Source organism: Penaeus japonicus, unplaced genomic scaffold, assembly GCF_977035675.1.
Source record: "Penaeus japonicus unplaced genomic scaffold, GWHDUDI00000001_assembly GWHDUDI00000026, whole genome shotgun sequence".
NCBI classification, from domain to species: domain Eukaryota; kingdom Metazoa; phylum Arthropoda; class Malacostraca; order Decapoda; family Penaeidae; genus Penaeus; species Penaeus japonicus.
Window position 1 is genome coordinate 179,774 of NW_028234428.1, and position 15,000 is coordinate 194,773.

At 44.8% G+C, this 15,000-nt stretch overlaps 1 protein-coding gene across 1 annotated transcript; it reads right to left on the reverse strand.

Moving 5' to 3' along the window:
* Nucleotides 1-6,198: 6,198 nt before the first annotated feature.
* Nucleotides 6,199-7,670, reverse strand: LOC147468739 (histone H2A-like). The gene has a single exon (XM_086551876.1). The coding sequence runs from the start codon at nt 6,936-6,938 to the stop codon at nt 6,567-6,569; it is 372 nt and encodes a 123-aa protein (XP_086408002.1). The 5' UTR covers nt 6,939-7,670; the 3' UTR covers nt 6,199-6,566.
* Between the last annotated feature and the right edge of the window lie 7,330 nt (nt 7,671-15,000).

Consider the following 15,000-nt stretch of genomic DNA (forward strand, 5'->3'; position numbering starts at 1 on the left):
ATATTACTCTGTGTGATCAATGAATTTATCGTACAAGTAATTGTCTCTGCCCCTTTATCTTCAATTTTGTTAATGTGTCTACGCTATTTTATATCAATTCTCCGCTTCCACTGTCCACTTCTCTTTTTTTAATTTCATTTACTTTATCTTGTTATTTTTATGGTTCATTTTCCCTCCCTCTATTTCTTTTTCTCCTCCGCCATTTTTTCCTTCTCTGTTTGTCTGTCTGTCTGTCTTTTCCTCTCTCTCCCTCTCCCTCTCTCCCTCTCCCTCTCTCTATCTCTCTCTCCGGTTCCCTTTCGCTCTTTTTTTTATATTATCATTCTTGCCCATTTTTTTCTGTTTCGTCTTTTCGTGAGGGAAATGCACAGTGGAAACAGATTTTCCCGAAAGAAATTACTATTCGCCTCCTGTCAACTTCAGTGCTTTGATCATACGAATTCTTTCTACATCTCTCTAAAATGGTGAGTACATATATGTTTCTTGTACACATATTGTTCTGCCCCCCTTATTTTCATTTTCATTGTTTTCATTAACTGGTTGATATTACGCTGTGTGATCAATGGATTTACCGTACATGTAATTGTTCATGTCCCTTTATCTTGAATTTTGTTTATGTGTCTACGCTATTTTATATCATTTCTACGCTCCAAATGTCTTGCTTCCCCTCGTCTTCTGCTCTTTTTTTCTGTTTCATTTACTTTATCTTTTTATTTTCATGTTTTTTTCCCTCTCTCTATATCTTCTCTTTCTCCTCCGCCATTTCTTCCTTCTGTCTGTCTTTCTTTTCCCCTCGCTCTCTCTCTTTCGCTCTTTTTCTCTCTCTCTCTCCCTCTCCCCCTCTCTCCCTCTCCCTCTCCCTCTCTCTCTCTCCCTCTCTCTCTCTCTCTCTCTCTCTCTCTCTCTCTCTCTCTCTCTCTCTCTCTCTCTCTCTCTCTCTCTCTTTCACACACACACGACCACACCTCTCTTTGTATCTCTGTCTTCTCTTCTCTTCCCTTCTCCCCTCTTTCCCTCTCCTCAATTCTCTTCTCTTCTCCCCTCCTCTCCTCTCTTCTATTCTTTCCTTTTCCTTGCGTGTTTGCCTGGTCATTCGCTTATCTCTCGCTACCTCACTCCTCCACCTCCCCCTCCTCCTCCTTGCCCCTGGAAGCTCCGCCCTCATTCCTCCATAGTGTCCTCCCACTTGCCAGTTGCAGTCCATCTCTCGCCGTCTCCGGATGCTTCCTCACTTCGGTTGAATCAGATTTTCCCGAAAGAAATTACTATTCGCCTCCTGTCAACTTTAGTGCTTGGATGATACGAATTCTTTCTACATCTCTCTGAAAGGTAACTACATGTATATTTCTTGTACACTTATTGTTCTGCCCCCCCCTTATTTTCATTTTCATTTTGATTGTTTTCATTAACTGGTTGATATTACTCTTTGTGATCAATGAATTTATCGTACAAGTAATTGTCTCTGCCCCTTTATCTTCAATTTTGTTAATGTGTCTACGCTATTTTATATCAATTCTACGCTTCCACTGTCCACTTCTCTTTTTTAAATTTCATTTACTTTATCTTGTTATTTTTATGGTTCTTTTCCCTCCCTCTATTTCTTTTTCTCCTCCGCCATTTTTTCCTTCTCTGTTTGTCTGTCTGTCTGTCTGTCTTTTCCTCTCTCTCTCTCCCTCTCTCCCTCTCTCTATCTCTCTCTCCGGTTCCGTTTCGCTCTTTTTTTATATTATCATTCTTGCCCATTTTTTTCTGTTTCGTCTTTTCGTGAGGGAAATGCACAGTGGAAACAGATTTTCCCGAAATAAATTACTATTCGCCTCCTGTCAACTTCAGTGCTTTGATCATACGAATTCTTTCTACATCTCTCTAAAATGGTGAGTACATATATGTTTCTTGTACACATATTGTTCTGCCCCCCTTATTTTAATTTTCATTGTTTTCATTAACTGGTTGATATTACGCTGTGTGATCAATGGATTTACCGTACATGTAACTGTTTATCTTGAATTTTGTTTATGTGTCTACCCTATTTTATATCATTTCTACGCTCCAAATGTCTTGCTTCCCCTCGTCTTCTGCTCTTTTTTCTGTTTCATTTACTTTATCTTTTTATTTTCATGTTTTTTTCCCTCTCTCTATTTCTTCTCTTTCTCCTCCGCCATTTCTTCCTTCTCTGTCTGTCTGTCTTTTCCCCTCGCTCTCTCTCTTTCGCTCTTTTTCTCTCCCTCTCCCTCTCTCTCTCTCTCTCTCTCTCTCTCTCTCTCTCTCTCTCTCGCTCTCTCTCTCGCTCGCTCGCTCCTTCCAAATCTTGTGTGTTTTCTTTTTCTCTTGCAGTCATACCGGGCTATAGAGGAACAATCAGAATCTATAAGAGTGAACACAGTACTGGTGCGAAAATTAGAAAAAGTGTAAATTGTGCGGTGCGATTGAAATAAAAAGAAAGAAAGAAAATTACAGTCAGAATCTATAAGAGTGAACACAGTACTGGTGCGAAAATTAGAAAAAAAAGTGTAAATTGTGCGGTGCGATTGAAAAAAAAAAAAAAAAATTACAGTCAGAATCTATAAGAGTGAACACAGTACTGGTGCAAAAATTAGAAAAAAGTGTAAATTGTGCGATGCGATTGAAATAAAAAGAAAGAAAGAAAATTACAGTCAGAATCTATAAGAGTGAACACAGTACTGGTGCGAAAATTTGAAAACAGTGTAAATTGTGCGGTGCGATTGAAATAAAAAGAAAGAAAGAAAATTACAGTCAGAATCTATAAGAGTGAACACAGTACTGGTGCGAAAATTTGAAAACAGTGTAAATTGTGCGGTGCGATTGAAATAAAAAGAAAGAAAGAAAATTATAGTCAGAATCTATAAGAGTGAACACAGTACTGGTGCGAAAATTAGAAAAAAGTGTAAATTGTGCGGTGCGATTGAAATAATGAAAAGAAAGAAAATTACTGTATGTGCGTTGTGAACTCTGAACTGATAATCCATCTTAGTAACATAAAGCAATTCCGATCTTCAAGCAATTTCAACTCGGCAATGGCAGGGCCTCTGTTCGATAGGTGAGTACACATCCATTTTACTGTATTTATTTTATTATTGAGAGAAAGTGAATTTACACCAAGTATGGTATGTATTTCATTCGCCATGTTCCTGTGTCGTTTGTCAACCCCTTCGATATTTTCTTGTGTCTGTATGTATGTATTTTCCGCAATGCATTTCTCCCTTCCTTCCTCTTATTACTCTTTATTCTTTTCTCCTCTTCTTCATCTGCCTCCTCCTCCTCCTCCTCCTCTTTTCTTCCCTTCTCTTCTCTTCTATTTTCCTCTATGTATTTCTCCCTTTCTTATTCTCTTCTCTTCTCTTCTTTTCTATTGTATTTTTCTTTAGGCATTTCTCACTTTCTTATTATCATCATATCATATCATATATCATATCATATCATATTATATCAAATCGTATCGTATCATATATCATATCATCTCGTCTCGTCTCGTCTCGTCTCGTCTCGTCTCGTCTCGTCTCGTCCCGTCCCGTCCCGTCCCGTCCCGTCCCGTCCCGTCCCGTCCCCTCCCGTCCCCTCCCCTCCCCTCCCCTCCCCTCCCCTCCCCCTCCCCTCCCCTCCCCTCCCTCCTTCCCTTCCCTTTTTTTTCCATCTCTGTATGTCCCTTCCTTGCTTTAGTAATTCGTTTCATATTGATATTATACTTATTTATTCACAACAAGATTAATTACAAGCATTATAATTTTTTCATATTTACTGTTCTAAATAACGTGATATGGTTGCATATATCTCTCTCTTTCTCTTTATCTTTCTCCCTTTCTCTCTCTCTCCTTCTTTTCCTCTCTCTCTGCCTATCTTTTTATGCTTTGTTTCGCTCTGATTCTCTCTCTCTCTCTCTCTCTCTCTCTCTCTCTCTCTCTCTCTCTCTCTCTCTCTCTCTCTCTCTCTCTCTCTCTCTCTCTCTCTCTTTCTTTCTTTCTCTCTTTTATGTTTTATCTCTCTTCTTCTTCTTCTTCTTCTTTCCCTCTCTCTCTATTTCACATTGATTCTCTCTTTCTTTCTTTCTTTATGTTTTCTTTCGCTTTGATTCTCTCTCTCTCTCTCTCCTTCTTTCTATCTCTCTTCTTCTTCTTTCCCTTTCTCTCTCTATCTCTCTTTCTTTATGCTTTCTTTCGCATTGATTCTCTCTCTCTCTCTCTCTCTCTCTCTCTCTCTCTCTCTCTCTCTCTCTCTCTCTCTCTCTCTCTCTCCTTCTTCTTCTTTCCCTCTCTCTCTATTTCGCATTGATTCTCTTTCTTCTTCTTCTTCTTCTTCTTCTTCTGTTTCTTCTTCTTCTTGTTCTTCTGTTTCTTCTTCTTCTTCTTCTTCTTCTTCTTCTTCTTCTTCTTCTTCTTCTTCTTCTTTCCCCCTCTCTCTCTCTCTCTCTCTCTCTCTCTCTCCCCCTCCCTCCCTCTCCCTCTCTCCCTCCTTCTTCTTCTTTCCCTCTCTCTCTTTTTAGCCTTGATTCTCTCTCTCAGAGAGGTTTTTAACAAATACTCAACTCTTTTTCGTGGCGTACAAGAGGCCGTACAGATTGCTTTGTGTTTATTTCGTATACAGAGTTTGATCATTTAAGGTATAGTTCGTTTGCTTAATTATGCTGACTGTTCATATTCGTTTACTTTTACTCGTCCTTTCTTTTCATTCTCATCCTCATCCTTATCCTCACCATCACCATCCCTCTTGTTCTCATCATTTTTCTGTTCTTTCTATTCTCATATTCCTCCATCTCTTCCTCCTCCTCTTCTTCTTTTTCTTCCTCCTCCTCTTCTTTTTCTTCTTCTTCTTCCTCCTCCTCCTCTTCTTCTTCTTCTTCTTCTTCTTCTTTCCCTCTCTCCTTCTTCTTCTTCTTCTTCTTCTTCTTTCCCTCTCTCCTTCTTCTTCTTCTTCTTTCCCTCTCTCCTTCTTTCTATCTCTCTTCTTCTTCTTTTTCCCTCTCTCTTCTTCTTCTTCTTCTTTCCCTCTCTCCTTCTTCTTCTTCTTCTTTCCCTCTCTCCTTCTTCTTCTTCTTCTTTCCCTCTCTCCTTCTTTCTATCTCTCTTCTTCTTTTTCCCTCTCTCTTCTTCTTCTTCTTCTTCTTTCCCTCTCTCCTTCTTCTTCTTCTTCTTTCCCTCTCTCTCTATTTCGCATTGATTCTCTCTCTCTTCTTCCTCTTTCCCTCTCTCTCTTTTTAGCATTGATTCTCTCTCTCACTCTCCATTTCGCATTGATTCTCTCTCTCTCTCTTTATGTTTTCTTTCGCTTTGACTCTCTCTCTCTCTCTCTCTCTCTCCTTCTTTCTCTCTCTTCTTCTTCTTCTTCTTTCCCTCTCTCTCTATTTCGCATTAATTCTCTCTCTCTTTTATGTTTTCTTTCGCTTTGATTCTCCTTTCTCCTTTCTATCTCTCTTCTTCTTCTTCTTTCCTTCTCTCTCTTCTTCTTCTTCTTTCCCCCTCTCTCTATCTCTCTTCTTCTTCCCCCCCCCCCCTCTCTCTCCTTCCTTCTTTCTCTTCTTTTCTTTTTCTTCGCTTGATTCTCTCTCTCTTCTTCTTCTTCTTCTTCTCTTCCCCCTCTCTATATCTCTCTTCTTCTTTCCTTCTCTTCTCCTCTCTCTCTCTCTCTCTTTATGTTTTCTTTCGCTTTGATTCTCTCTCTTCTTCTTCTTCTTCTTCTTCTTTCCCCCTCTCTCTCTTTATGTTTTCTTTCGCTTTGATTCTCTCTCTTCTTCTTCTTCTTCTTCTTCTTCTTCTTCTTCTTCTTCTTTCCCCCTCTCTCTCTCTCTCTCTTTATGTTTTCTTTCGCTTTGATTCTCTCTCTCTTCTTCTTCTTCCCCCCCCCCCCATCTCTCTCTCTCTCTCTCTCTCCTTCTTTCTATCTCTCTTCTTCTTTTTTCCCTCTCTCTCTCTCTCCTTCTTTCTATCTTCTTCTTCTTTCCCTCTCTCTCTCTCCTTCTTATTTCCCTCTCTCTCTCTCTTTTCGCATTGATTCTCTCTCTCTTCTTCTTCTTTTCTTCCCTCTCTCTCTCTCTTTTTCTATGTTTCTTCTTCTTCGCCTTTCTCTCTCTTTCTTTCTTCTTTCTTTCCTCTCTCTCTCTCTTTCGCTTCGACTCTCTCTCTCCTCTTCTTCTTCTTTCTCTCTCTCTCTATTTCGCATTGATTCTCTCTCTCTTCTTCTTCTTTCCCTCTCTCTCTCTCTCTCTCTCTCTTATGTGTTCTTTCGCTTTGATTCTCTCTCTCTCTTTCTCATTCTTTATGAACACTGATATTGGAATTTTGAATTGCTTTTGGGTGGATGATAAGTAAATTAGTTGATTGGCACTTAGTATGGTGTGGGGGCATCGGTGAGTTGTTGATAAGTTGAGTATAATGACAATGTTATTGAAGAATATGACATTGATATTGCAATCTATGCATTTGGGCTTGGGGTTTGAGGTTGAGTAGCTAGTTTATTAGTTTGGGATTGATAGAGTAGTCAATTACATCTCTAGGGAGATTTTGTGGCTCCGAAAGGAGCCGATGTTGTTGAAAAGAGGCAACCGAGAGAAAGATTTATTTCTTCTCAGTCTTCTTGGGGAGGAGCACAGCCTGGATGTTAGGCAGGACACCACCCTGGGCAATGGTCACACCAGAGAGGAGCTTGTTCAGTTCCTCGTCGTTACGGATAGCCAGCTGCAAGTGACGGGGGATGATACGGGTCTTCTTGTTGTCACGGGCGGCGTTACCTGCCAGCTCGAGAACCTCAGCAGCCAGGTATTCCATGACGGCAGCCAGGTACACAGGGGCACCTGCTCCGACACGTTCAGCGTAGTTTCCCTTACGCAGAAGGCGGTGAATCCTACCTACAGGAAACTGAAGGCCGGCCCTGCTCGAGCGGGACTTTGACTTTCCCTTGACCTTACCACCCTTTCCACGACCTGACATGATGCTTGCTTTATAGGTATCTCAAAAACCTTGCAACTAGGAATGGAATTAGGAAGTAAAGAGAGAAGAGAGGCCTTAGAGTAAGGAGGGGAAGAAAAGCAGAGGCGCTGTGCCTGTAAAAGGAAATAAGTAGGAGGTAAAAGTAGGGGGGCGAAACCCCTTGCTTGGTTGTTTGGTGGTTAGTCACATCAGCAGGTGTGGGGGGTGGCTGGGGGTGGGGGGGTCGTAGTCTGGCTGGCGGGTCCGGCACTTCAGCTTCGCGGCAGGTGTAGTCAGCATCATATATATACATATGTACATATGCATGTACATAAATAATAAATAAGCTAAAAGACTAGCTAATATCTATGTGATATTATAATTTTTTTTTTTTTTTTTTTTTTTTTTTTTTTTTTTTTTTTTTTTTTTTATCGCCTGCTATTGTCCGGTTCGTGGGGGGAATCCCCGCGAACCGGACCTTCCGCAGGTGAGACCCTCGCCTGCCGCCCCGCAGGTCCTGGGACCTGCGGGCCGGTTCAGTGGGTCGCTCTTTTTTTTTTTTTTTTTTTTTTTTTTTTTTTTTTTTTTTTTTTTTTTTTTTTTTTTTTTTTTAATTAATTCTGTAGCTAACTGTGACAGATAATAGATTTGATACATATATAAGAGATAACAACCTTGCCAAATAAACGTGGAAATAATTTCAAATAATTCAAAAAAGTTTCGAGAGTAAACAGAGGTTGTGCGGTGCGAGGTGAGGGCGAGCGAGCGAGGATGAATGGGTGAGTGAGTGGGAGGGGCGGGGGGGTGGGGGGAGGCAGCGAGCGAGAATGAATGGGCGAGTGAGTGGGAGGGGCGGGGGGGTGGGGGGAGGCAGCGAGCGAGAATGAATGGGCGAGTGAGTGGGAGGTGGGGTGGCGGGGAGGGGGAGAGGGTGGCGAGGAGTGAGGGGGGGAGGTGAGGGGTGGTAAGGAAGGGAGGGGGGGGGAGTGGCGAGGAGAGAGGAGGTGGCTAGAGGGGGGGGGGTGCGTGAGGTGAGCAGTGAGGTGGTTGATTAAGCGCAACTTAGCACAACATAACACAACATAACATAACATAACAAGTGTTTTTTTTTTTTTTTTTTTTTATTTTTATTTTTTTTAATCGCCTGCTATTGTCCGGTTCGTGGGGGGAATCCCCGCGAGGCGGACCTTCCGCAGGTGAGACCCTCGCCTGCCGCCCCGCAGGTCCTGGGACCTGCGGGCCGGTTCAGTGGGTCGCTCTTTTCTTTTTTCTTTTTGTTTGTTTTTATCATGGTTTGATAAAGGGGGTAAAGTCATGCCCTTTTTAGTAAATAATATGTGAACAAAAAGGTAAGAACAAATTATAAACGAGAGCGAAAATAAACGAAGAAAAATGGTGAGCGAGAACAAAATAATAAACGAAAAACAAATAATAAACGGCGTAAGCAAACAAGTGCGAGGCGAGGGATGGCGGAGAGAATGAATGGGCGAATGAATGAACGGATGAATGGAAGGCGTGGGAGCGAGGTGGTCGTGGCGAGGAGGGAGGAGCGAGGGTGAGGAGGGAGGAGGAGCGAGGGTGAGGAGGGAGGAGGGAGGAGGGAGGAGGGGGGAGCGAGCGAGGGAGAGGAGGCGGTGGCGTGGAGTGGCGCGCGAGTGGCTAGGCTGGTGAGGGAAACATAACGTGAAATATGAGCATGAATAAACATTGAATACATGGTTTGGTGTCACTCGGTGCCGTGGATGTCTTGGGTGAGTGGATGGATGGTGAAAAAACATATGAATATGAAGAGAGATGGATGGAAATGGTGAAAGTAGAGCGAGGGTGAGGAGGGAGGAGGAGGAGGAGTGGTGAGTGAGCAGCGGCTGTGGTGGCGAGGGTGGGGGGGAGGGGGGGAGGGGGGAGAGGTGAGGTGAGGCCAGGCGGTGATTGATGGTTTGTGGGAACGAGGTGGTGTGGATGGTGCTGGATGGTGAGTGAGGCGTGAATGAAGGGAGTATGGTTGTGGGTGAGGAATGTGGGTGCGAAGTGAACATAGATGCATATATGTGAATGAAAGAACAGAACATAATAACAAATAACGAGAACATTAACTCTATGCCGACCGCCATCTTGGTCGAGCATAGGTTTCGGTTTGCAGCCCAGGGTATGGTGTTGGTTATAGTGCTGGGCGGGAGACATCCCCCGACCGGCGCACGCGCGTGCATCACGTCGTGCGCCGACCTGGGGCCTCTCCCGCCCTTCGGGCTGTCGGTACATGAGGCGGACACGCTGTTGTGGTCGCGTGAACGTTACAATTTGAGACGCGATGATGGGTGGTGGGGGCGTTCTCTCGCCTTCGCTCACTCGAGGTGGGCGGGGCGCGAGTCGCGTGTTTCACCTTACATAGAAAACGTAAAGTTACGTTCTAATCTGCTGCTTTGTCAGATATTTTCGTTATCTCGCGGGCGAAACATCCTCTGATCCGCGCTCACCCGCGCGTGGGCGGGTGGGCGCGGGTCCGAGGCCTTTCCCCGCGAATGCAGCGAACATTTGGTTGTCTTGACGTAGCATTTTACAAGTAATAATAACGAATAAAATAACGAAAAAGGAAACATGAACGAAAATAAACGAAATGATGAAATAACAGAACATTGCCGAGGGGGGAGCGTTCACCGGCCGGCGCTCGCTCTCGCGGGTCAGTGTGCTCCCTCCTCGGGACATCAACGGCGGTTATAAATCGGGTCAGGGGAATCTCCAAGGGCGAGCGGTAGTGTCCTGGGCCACCACGAGTGGTTGGTCTGTGTAGCCAAGTGTTTTTGGAATATGTCGTCGTAGTTTGTGTTTTCTAAGTGTTGTATGCGATCCCAGGCTCGCTTGCTGCGTGTGTGTATGCGTGTGTTAAGTGGCTCGATGTTATATGCTTCGTGGAGTGATTGTGCGGATATTCTGTACTGTGCTCTGTTTCGGTTTGATGTGTTGTTTATCCAGTATAGTGCTCTGTTCTGTATAGATTGCATCTTGGTTTTTTGGAATGTGGAGATTGCAATCAGTGGAATGGGCGTGTACTCGAGTATGGGTCTTACGATTGTTTTGTAGAGTCTGAGCTTTGTGTGGGGTGAGCAGGCATAAAACCTCCTCAGGCGTGTGAGAGTGGTGCGTGCTTGTTTCGTGCGGTGTTGTGCGTGCGTGAAAATGCCGTTTCTTTTGAAGTGTAAGCCTAACATGTTACCTGCTTGTGCGTATGGTATGTTTGTTCCGTTTAGTGTGATGAGTGGTGCGGTGCGTTGTGCGGCTGGTATGATGGTGAATTTGTTCGTGTTTGTTTGTATTTTCCATTTGTTTTCGTAAGTGTTGATAGTGTTGATGGCTGTTTGTGTGGCTGCTTTCATTATGTTTTTGGACTTGGAGGGGTGAGAGATGATTTGTGTGATGTCGTCTGCGTAGGCAATGTAGTTACTGAAGGGTGCTGGGTGTGGCATATCGGCGGTGTACAGGATATAGAGGGTTGGCGAGAGAACGCTCCCTTGTGGCACTCCACTTCTAAGGTGGATAGGGGGGCCGAGGTATGAACCAAGGCGAATGTTGGCAGTCCTGTGGTCCAGGAAGTTGCATAAGAGGCGTGTGAAGTGTTGAGGAAGTTGTAGTCGTGTTATTTTGTACTTGAGACCGTCATGCCAGACCTTATCAAAGGCCTTGGTGACGTCTCGTAGTATGATGTTGGTCTGGTGCTTGTTAGCGAGACTGAGCGCTATCTCCTCGTAAGCGAGAGCGATAGCGCTGTCAGTCCCCCTGTGAGGGCGAAAGCCGTGTTGCCTACTGTTGTGTAGATTGTTGTTTTCAAGGTGAGCTTTAAGTCTGTATGAAAGAATCCTCTCAAACATCTTCCCGGGAGTTTCAAGCAAGGAAATAGGCCTGAAACTCGTGACCTCGTGAGGTGGCTTCCCTGGCTTGGGTATTAATACAAGTGAAGCTTGTTTAAACCTGTCAGGGAAATATCCTGTTGCCAAGCATGCATTGAAGATCTGGCGTAGTCTACTGAACATATTAGGAGGTAAGTGTTGCATGAGAAGTTTGTTTATGTTACTAGCTCCTGGTGTAGTGTTTTTGGAGCGTATGTGAGCGTATCTCATGTCTTCTGGTGTGATAGGGTGAGAGAGAGGGTTGTCGGGTGTGAGATTGTCGAGTGTGACTGTTCGTGATGGGAGAATTAGGTGTTGCAGGTGTTGTAGTGTATTTGTGACCTCGGTCTCTGTGTCGGGGTCGAATGTTGCGTTCTCAGCAGGGGAGATTTGGAAGTTCTGTTGCCAGAACTCCCGGTGGACAGCCTCCATCCCCTCTGCTGTGTCTATCTTCTGTCTATTTGTGTTGTAGATGAATGTTGCAGTCTGTCTGTTCGATCCCATAAGTTTTCTGAATCTACTCCAGAAATCTTTGGGATCTTTCATGTTGTTGCATAGTTCTCGCGTGAGTGATTCCCAGTGTTGTTTATTCATGTAATTTGTTTCGTTGGTGAGTTGTATTTGAATTTCTCTGTATCGTGCGCGTAAGATAGTGTTCCATCCCTGTGTATCAGCAAGATCACGAAGATGTCTGTAGAGTATTTTCAGTGTTTTCAGGCGATGTGTTTCTCGGTAGTGTACGAGTGTTTTGAATGTTGTTTTGGGAATGTTCGCCGCGCGGGCAGTGTTTATGTCTGTGTACCACTGGTTGAGGTGGTCGTCTATGCTGTGAGTGAGGGTCCCCTCGAGATCGGGAGTGCGTGTGTGTATAAGTGCTTGTTTGTACCCTTCCCAGTTTGCGTGTTTTAAATTCTCTCGGGGAGGTGTAGGAACCATGATTGGATTTGTGGATAGTGTTAAGATCACGGGGAGGTGATCGCTGGATGTGGCATCGCCTGTTACTATGTGGTGATTTAGGTTTGCATGTGTGTTAGCGAAAACTAAGTCTGGAGTAGTGGCTGTGTTGTGTCGAATGAGTGTGGGTGAGTGAGGACCGAGGTGGATGAGTCTGCCGTCGGAGATGAGTGAGGCGAGGCCTCGTCCGACGGCATTGGTGTCTCTGTAGCCGAAAAGTCTGTGGTGTGCGTTGAAATCTCCCATGATGTATGTTGGTTTTCTGTATCGCAGGAGCTGAAAGATATCTGGTTCGGAAAGATAGGGTCTTCGAGGAGGAATGTAGGTGGTGGCGAGGATAATAGGACCGTGAGGGGTGTCTATTTCTACTGCCATAAATTCAGAGGAAAAGTTATGAAGAAGTTTGTGTTTTATGTTTTGTTTTACAGCAATTGCTACGCCGTCATCTCTTCCGTTTGTTTTGTTAGATGTGTAGGTGTTATAGGTGAAGATGCGAAGGGAATGAGGGTGCCTGAGAGAATGAGCGTTAATGAGGATGACGTCAGGGTCGAGTTGTCTGTAATGATTGGAGAGTTCGTTTCTTCTGTTTAGTGTCCAGGTGAGTACGTTGTGATGAATGATTGTAAGTCTTGAGTGTAGTGACGTGTGAGTGGTGTGTGATGCAGCCATAGTGTTAGTTGGATGTGTTATACCAGCCGTTCTTTAGGTGTTCGAATTTGTGTTGTTTTAGTTTTTCTACCATGTTTGAGTGAATGAGCATGTTTCCCTCGCGCATGTGTTCTGTGATCTTTTGTTCGTGAATGTAGTTTTTGTATGTTTGGTTTGTGTATATCCATTTTATTGTTCCTCTGTGTATCTCGTGTGCAAGTTGTAGTTTATTGAGGTGTTTGTGGCGTACAGGCTCCGTTGCAAAAAGACGGATGCCATATGTCTCTGGGTTGAGGTCGTAACCATCTCGGTGACGCCGGGAGTGGTTATCGGCCTCGGAGTCTGTGGGGTTGTGTGCTTGTGTGGTTTTGGGTCTGACAGCGCGTGTTTGTTTTGTGTTGGGCGAGGGTGGTGGCGCGAGGGTGGTGTTGGGTTGGCGTGAGGGTGATTGTGTCGGGGTGGGAATCGGTGTTGTGTTTGGCGTTGGGTGTGGCGTTATGTTTGGTGTGGGTCGTGGAGTGGGTGTTGGTTTTCTCTGTGGTGCAGCGTGGTGTTCTGCCTCTGGTGCGTCCTGTGGACCGAGGCAAGGTTGTGAGAGTTGTGAGGCTGGTATGTGTGTGTGTGGTGAGGTTGTGGAGTGCGTGACTGTTGTTTCTGTGGTTGTGTTAGTGAGGTGAGGTGGGATGACCTTGAAGATTCCCCATGAGTCCCCGTTCCCGAGATCTAGTGACGGCAGGTTGTTATCGTCTAGTACCTTTTTTACGTGGTGGCGGAAGCCTAATTCGGGTTCCATGATATTTTGCAAGTGAGCGTGGATGAGGGCAGTCATAATGCCTACTGAGAGATTATCTGGCAGTTGCAAAATTACTTGAGGTTCTTTTTTCTCCTTCTCCTTCTCCTCCTTCATTTCTTTGATTAAGGGTTTGAACCAGGCGTTCTGCGTGGCAGCTATTGTCTGCTTTGCAGTTTGCTCTGCAACTTTTTTGATTGGTATTTCCTTTTTTTCAATTTCTTTTTTAGTTGCCTCTTCTCGAGATTTTTTGATGGCCTCCTTCCTTACTAGGCAGGAGTTGGCCATGGTTCTGTGCCCTTCTCCGCAGTTTAAACACCTTTTGCTGTTGGATTTGCAGTCTCTATAGTTGTGATTATTTGCGCCACATTCAGAGCAGAGGCGGAGAGTTTGGTCTTTGTCAGGGCAGGTGGCTTTGAAATGTCCATATTTGTAGCAGTGCATGCACTGTGTTACATTTGTGAATCTTTCAGGTTCTATTTGACGAGGGCTTATGAAAATATGAAAAAGGTATAGACCTTTTTCTTGTACTTTGGCAGCAGAGAGGTGGTCTGAAAACTGGATTTTCATGAGGTACCTATTCTTCATAATGAAGATGTTATCAATCTTAGTACCTGGGAGAGTTCTCTCTATTTCTTCCTTAATGGAGTCTGTGGTCTCTTTCACGAGTTCTCTATCTAGGTGCTTGAGAACAAGCGTAAGCTTGGCTTTGAGCTCTGGTGGCATAATGGGTTCAAAGCCTTTGGTTTTGAGTAGGTTGATAGAGTGGTCAGTGAAGAGAGATTCTGCGTTCGATTCATCCTGGCATAGGATAATGAAGTGGTCGTGTGCCGTGATCACCCGGAGGGTCCTGACCTCGGCATCGAACAGGGTCTGCAGAAGGGCTTCCCTCTTAGCAAAAGAGGGTCGCCCGTCGGACGGTCGAACCTTTACTCTCATGGCGACATGAGAGCATGGGAACGACGAGAGGAGGTGGTGATTACCTACGCCTCTGACTCGAGGGGGAGGCAGGAATTACAAATCCAAACCACCTCGTCCCTTTTTTGTGAGGGCTTATAGAGGTATGTGGATGTTCCGGCCTAGTCAGAGGAGACCCTTACAGGGACCTATCCCTATCCCTACTCTCTAGAGTTGCAGATTTATGGAGATCTGCTTGTTCCCTGACCCTACGCCCGACCCACTCAGAGGAAGAACCGGCGGATTTCTCCGGTACCTCAGAGTCTTGGGGCTTTGTACGTGGTACCGCTCCCTGGTCCCAAACTGCTACAAGGGGACTGGGGCTGCAGCCCTCCCCCAGGCGAATACCAGACCCCACAAGGGGAATCTCGTAGGCCCAGGGAGAGTACAGGGAAAGGAACGAAAGAGAGTGGGAGAGAACAGTGGTCAAAAGATAACTTGATCACAGGGCCAAGAATAAACGCGATGATAGCCGAAGCTACGCGAGTATTCGTGGCTTGTTATTCAAGTTATAACCTTGCAAACAAAAAGGAGGTCAACAGCAAATAGAGTAGCCTGGTTGAGGTCGCGGAAAACCACGATAACTCAACGGAGCCGTCTATGAGCGGTTATGAGTCAAACTGTTTCTGGGAGCCTAGGGCTGGCAGAAACAAAAGTCTTCGCAAACAAATGGGTGCAAAATAAACAAAGTCAGGCTGGAGCTTGATTTTGATTTCTTTGTACCTTTATTGTTTGAAAGCTTAGTTTAACCTTCGCAACTAAAATCCAGAGCTTACCTATTTATAGGCGCCCACCGTTGAAACTTACCGATAGCGTTAGATGGCAACGGTTCCCACGCCCGTTGAGCCACTAG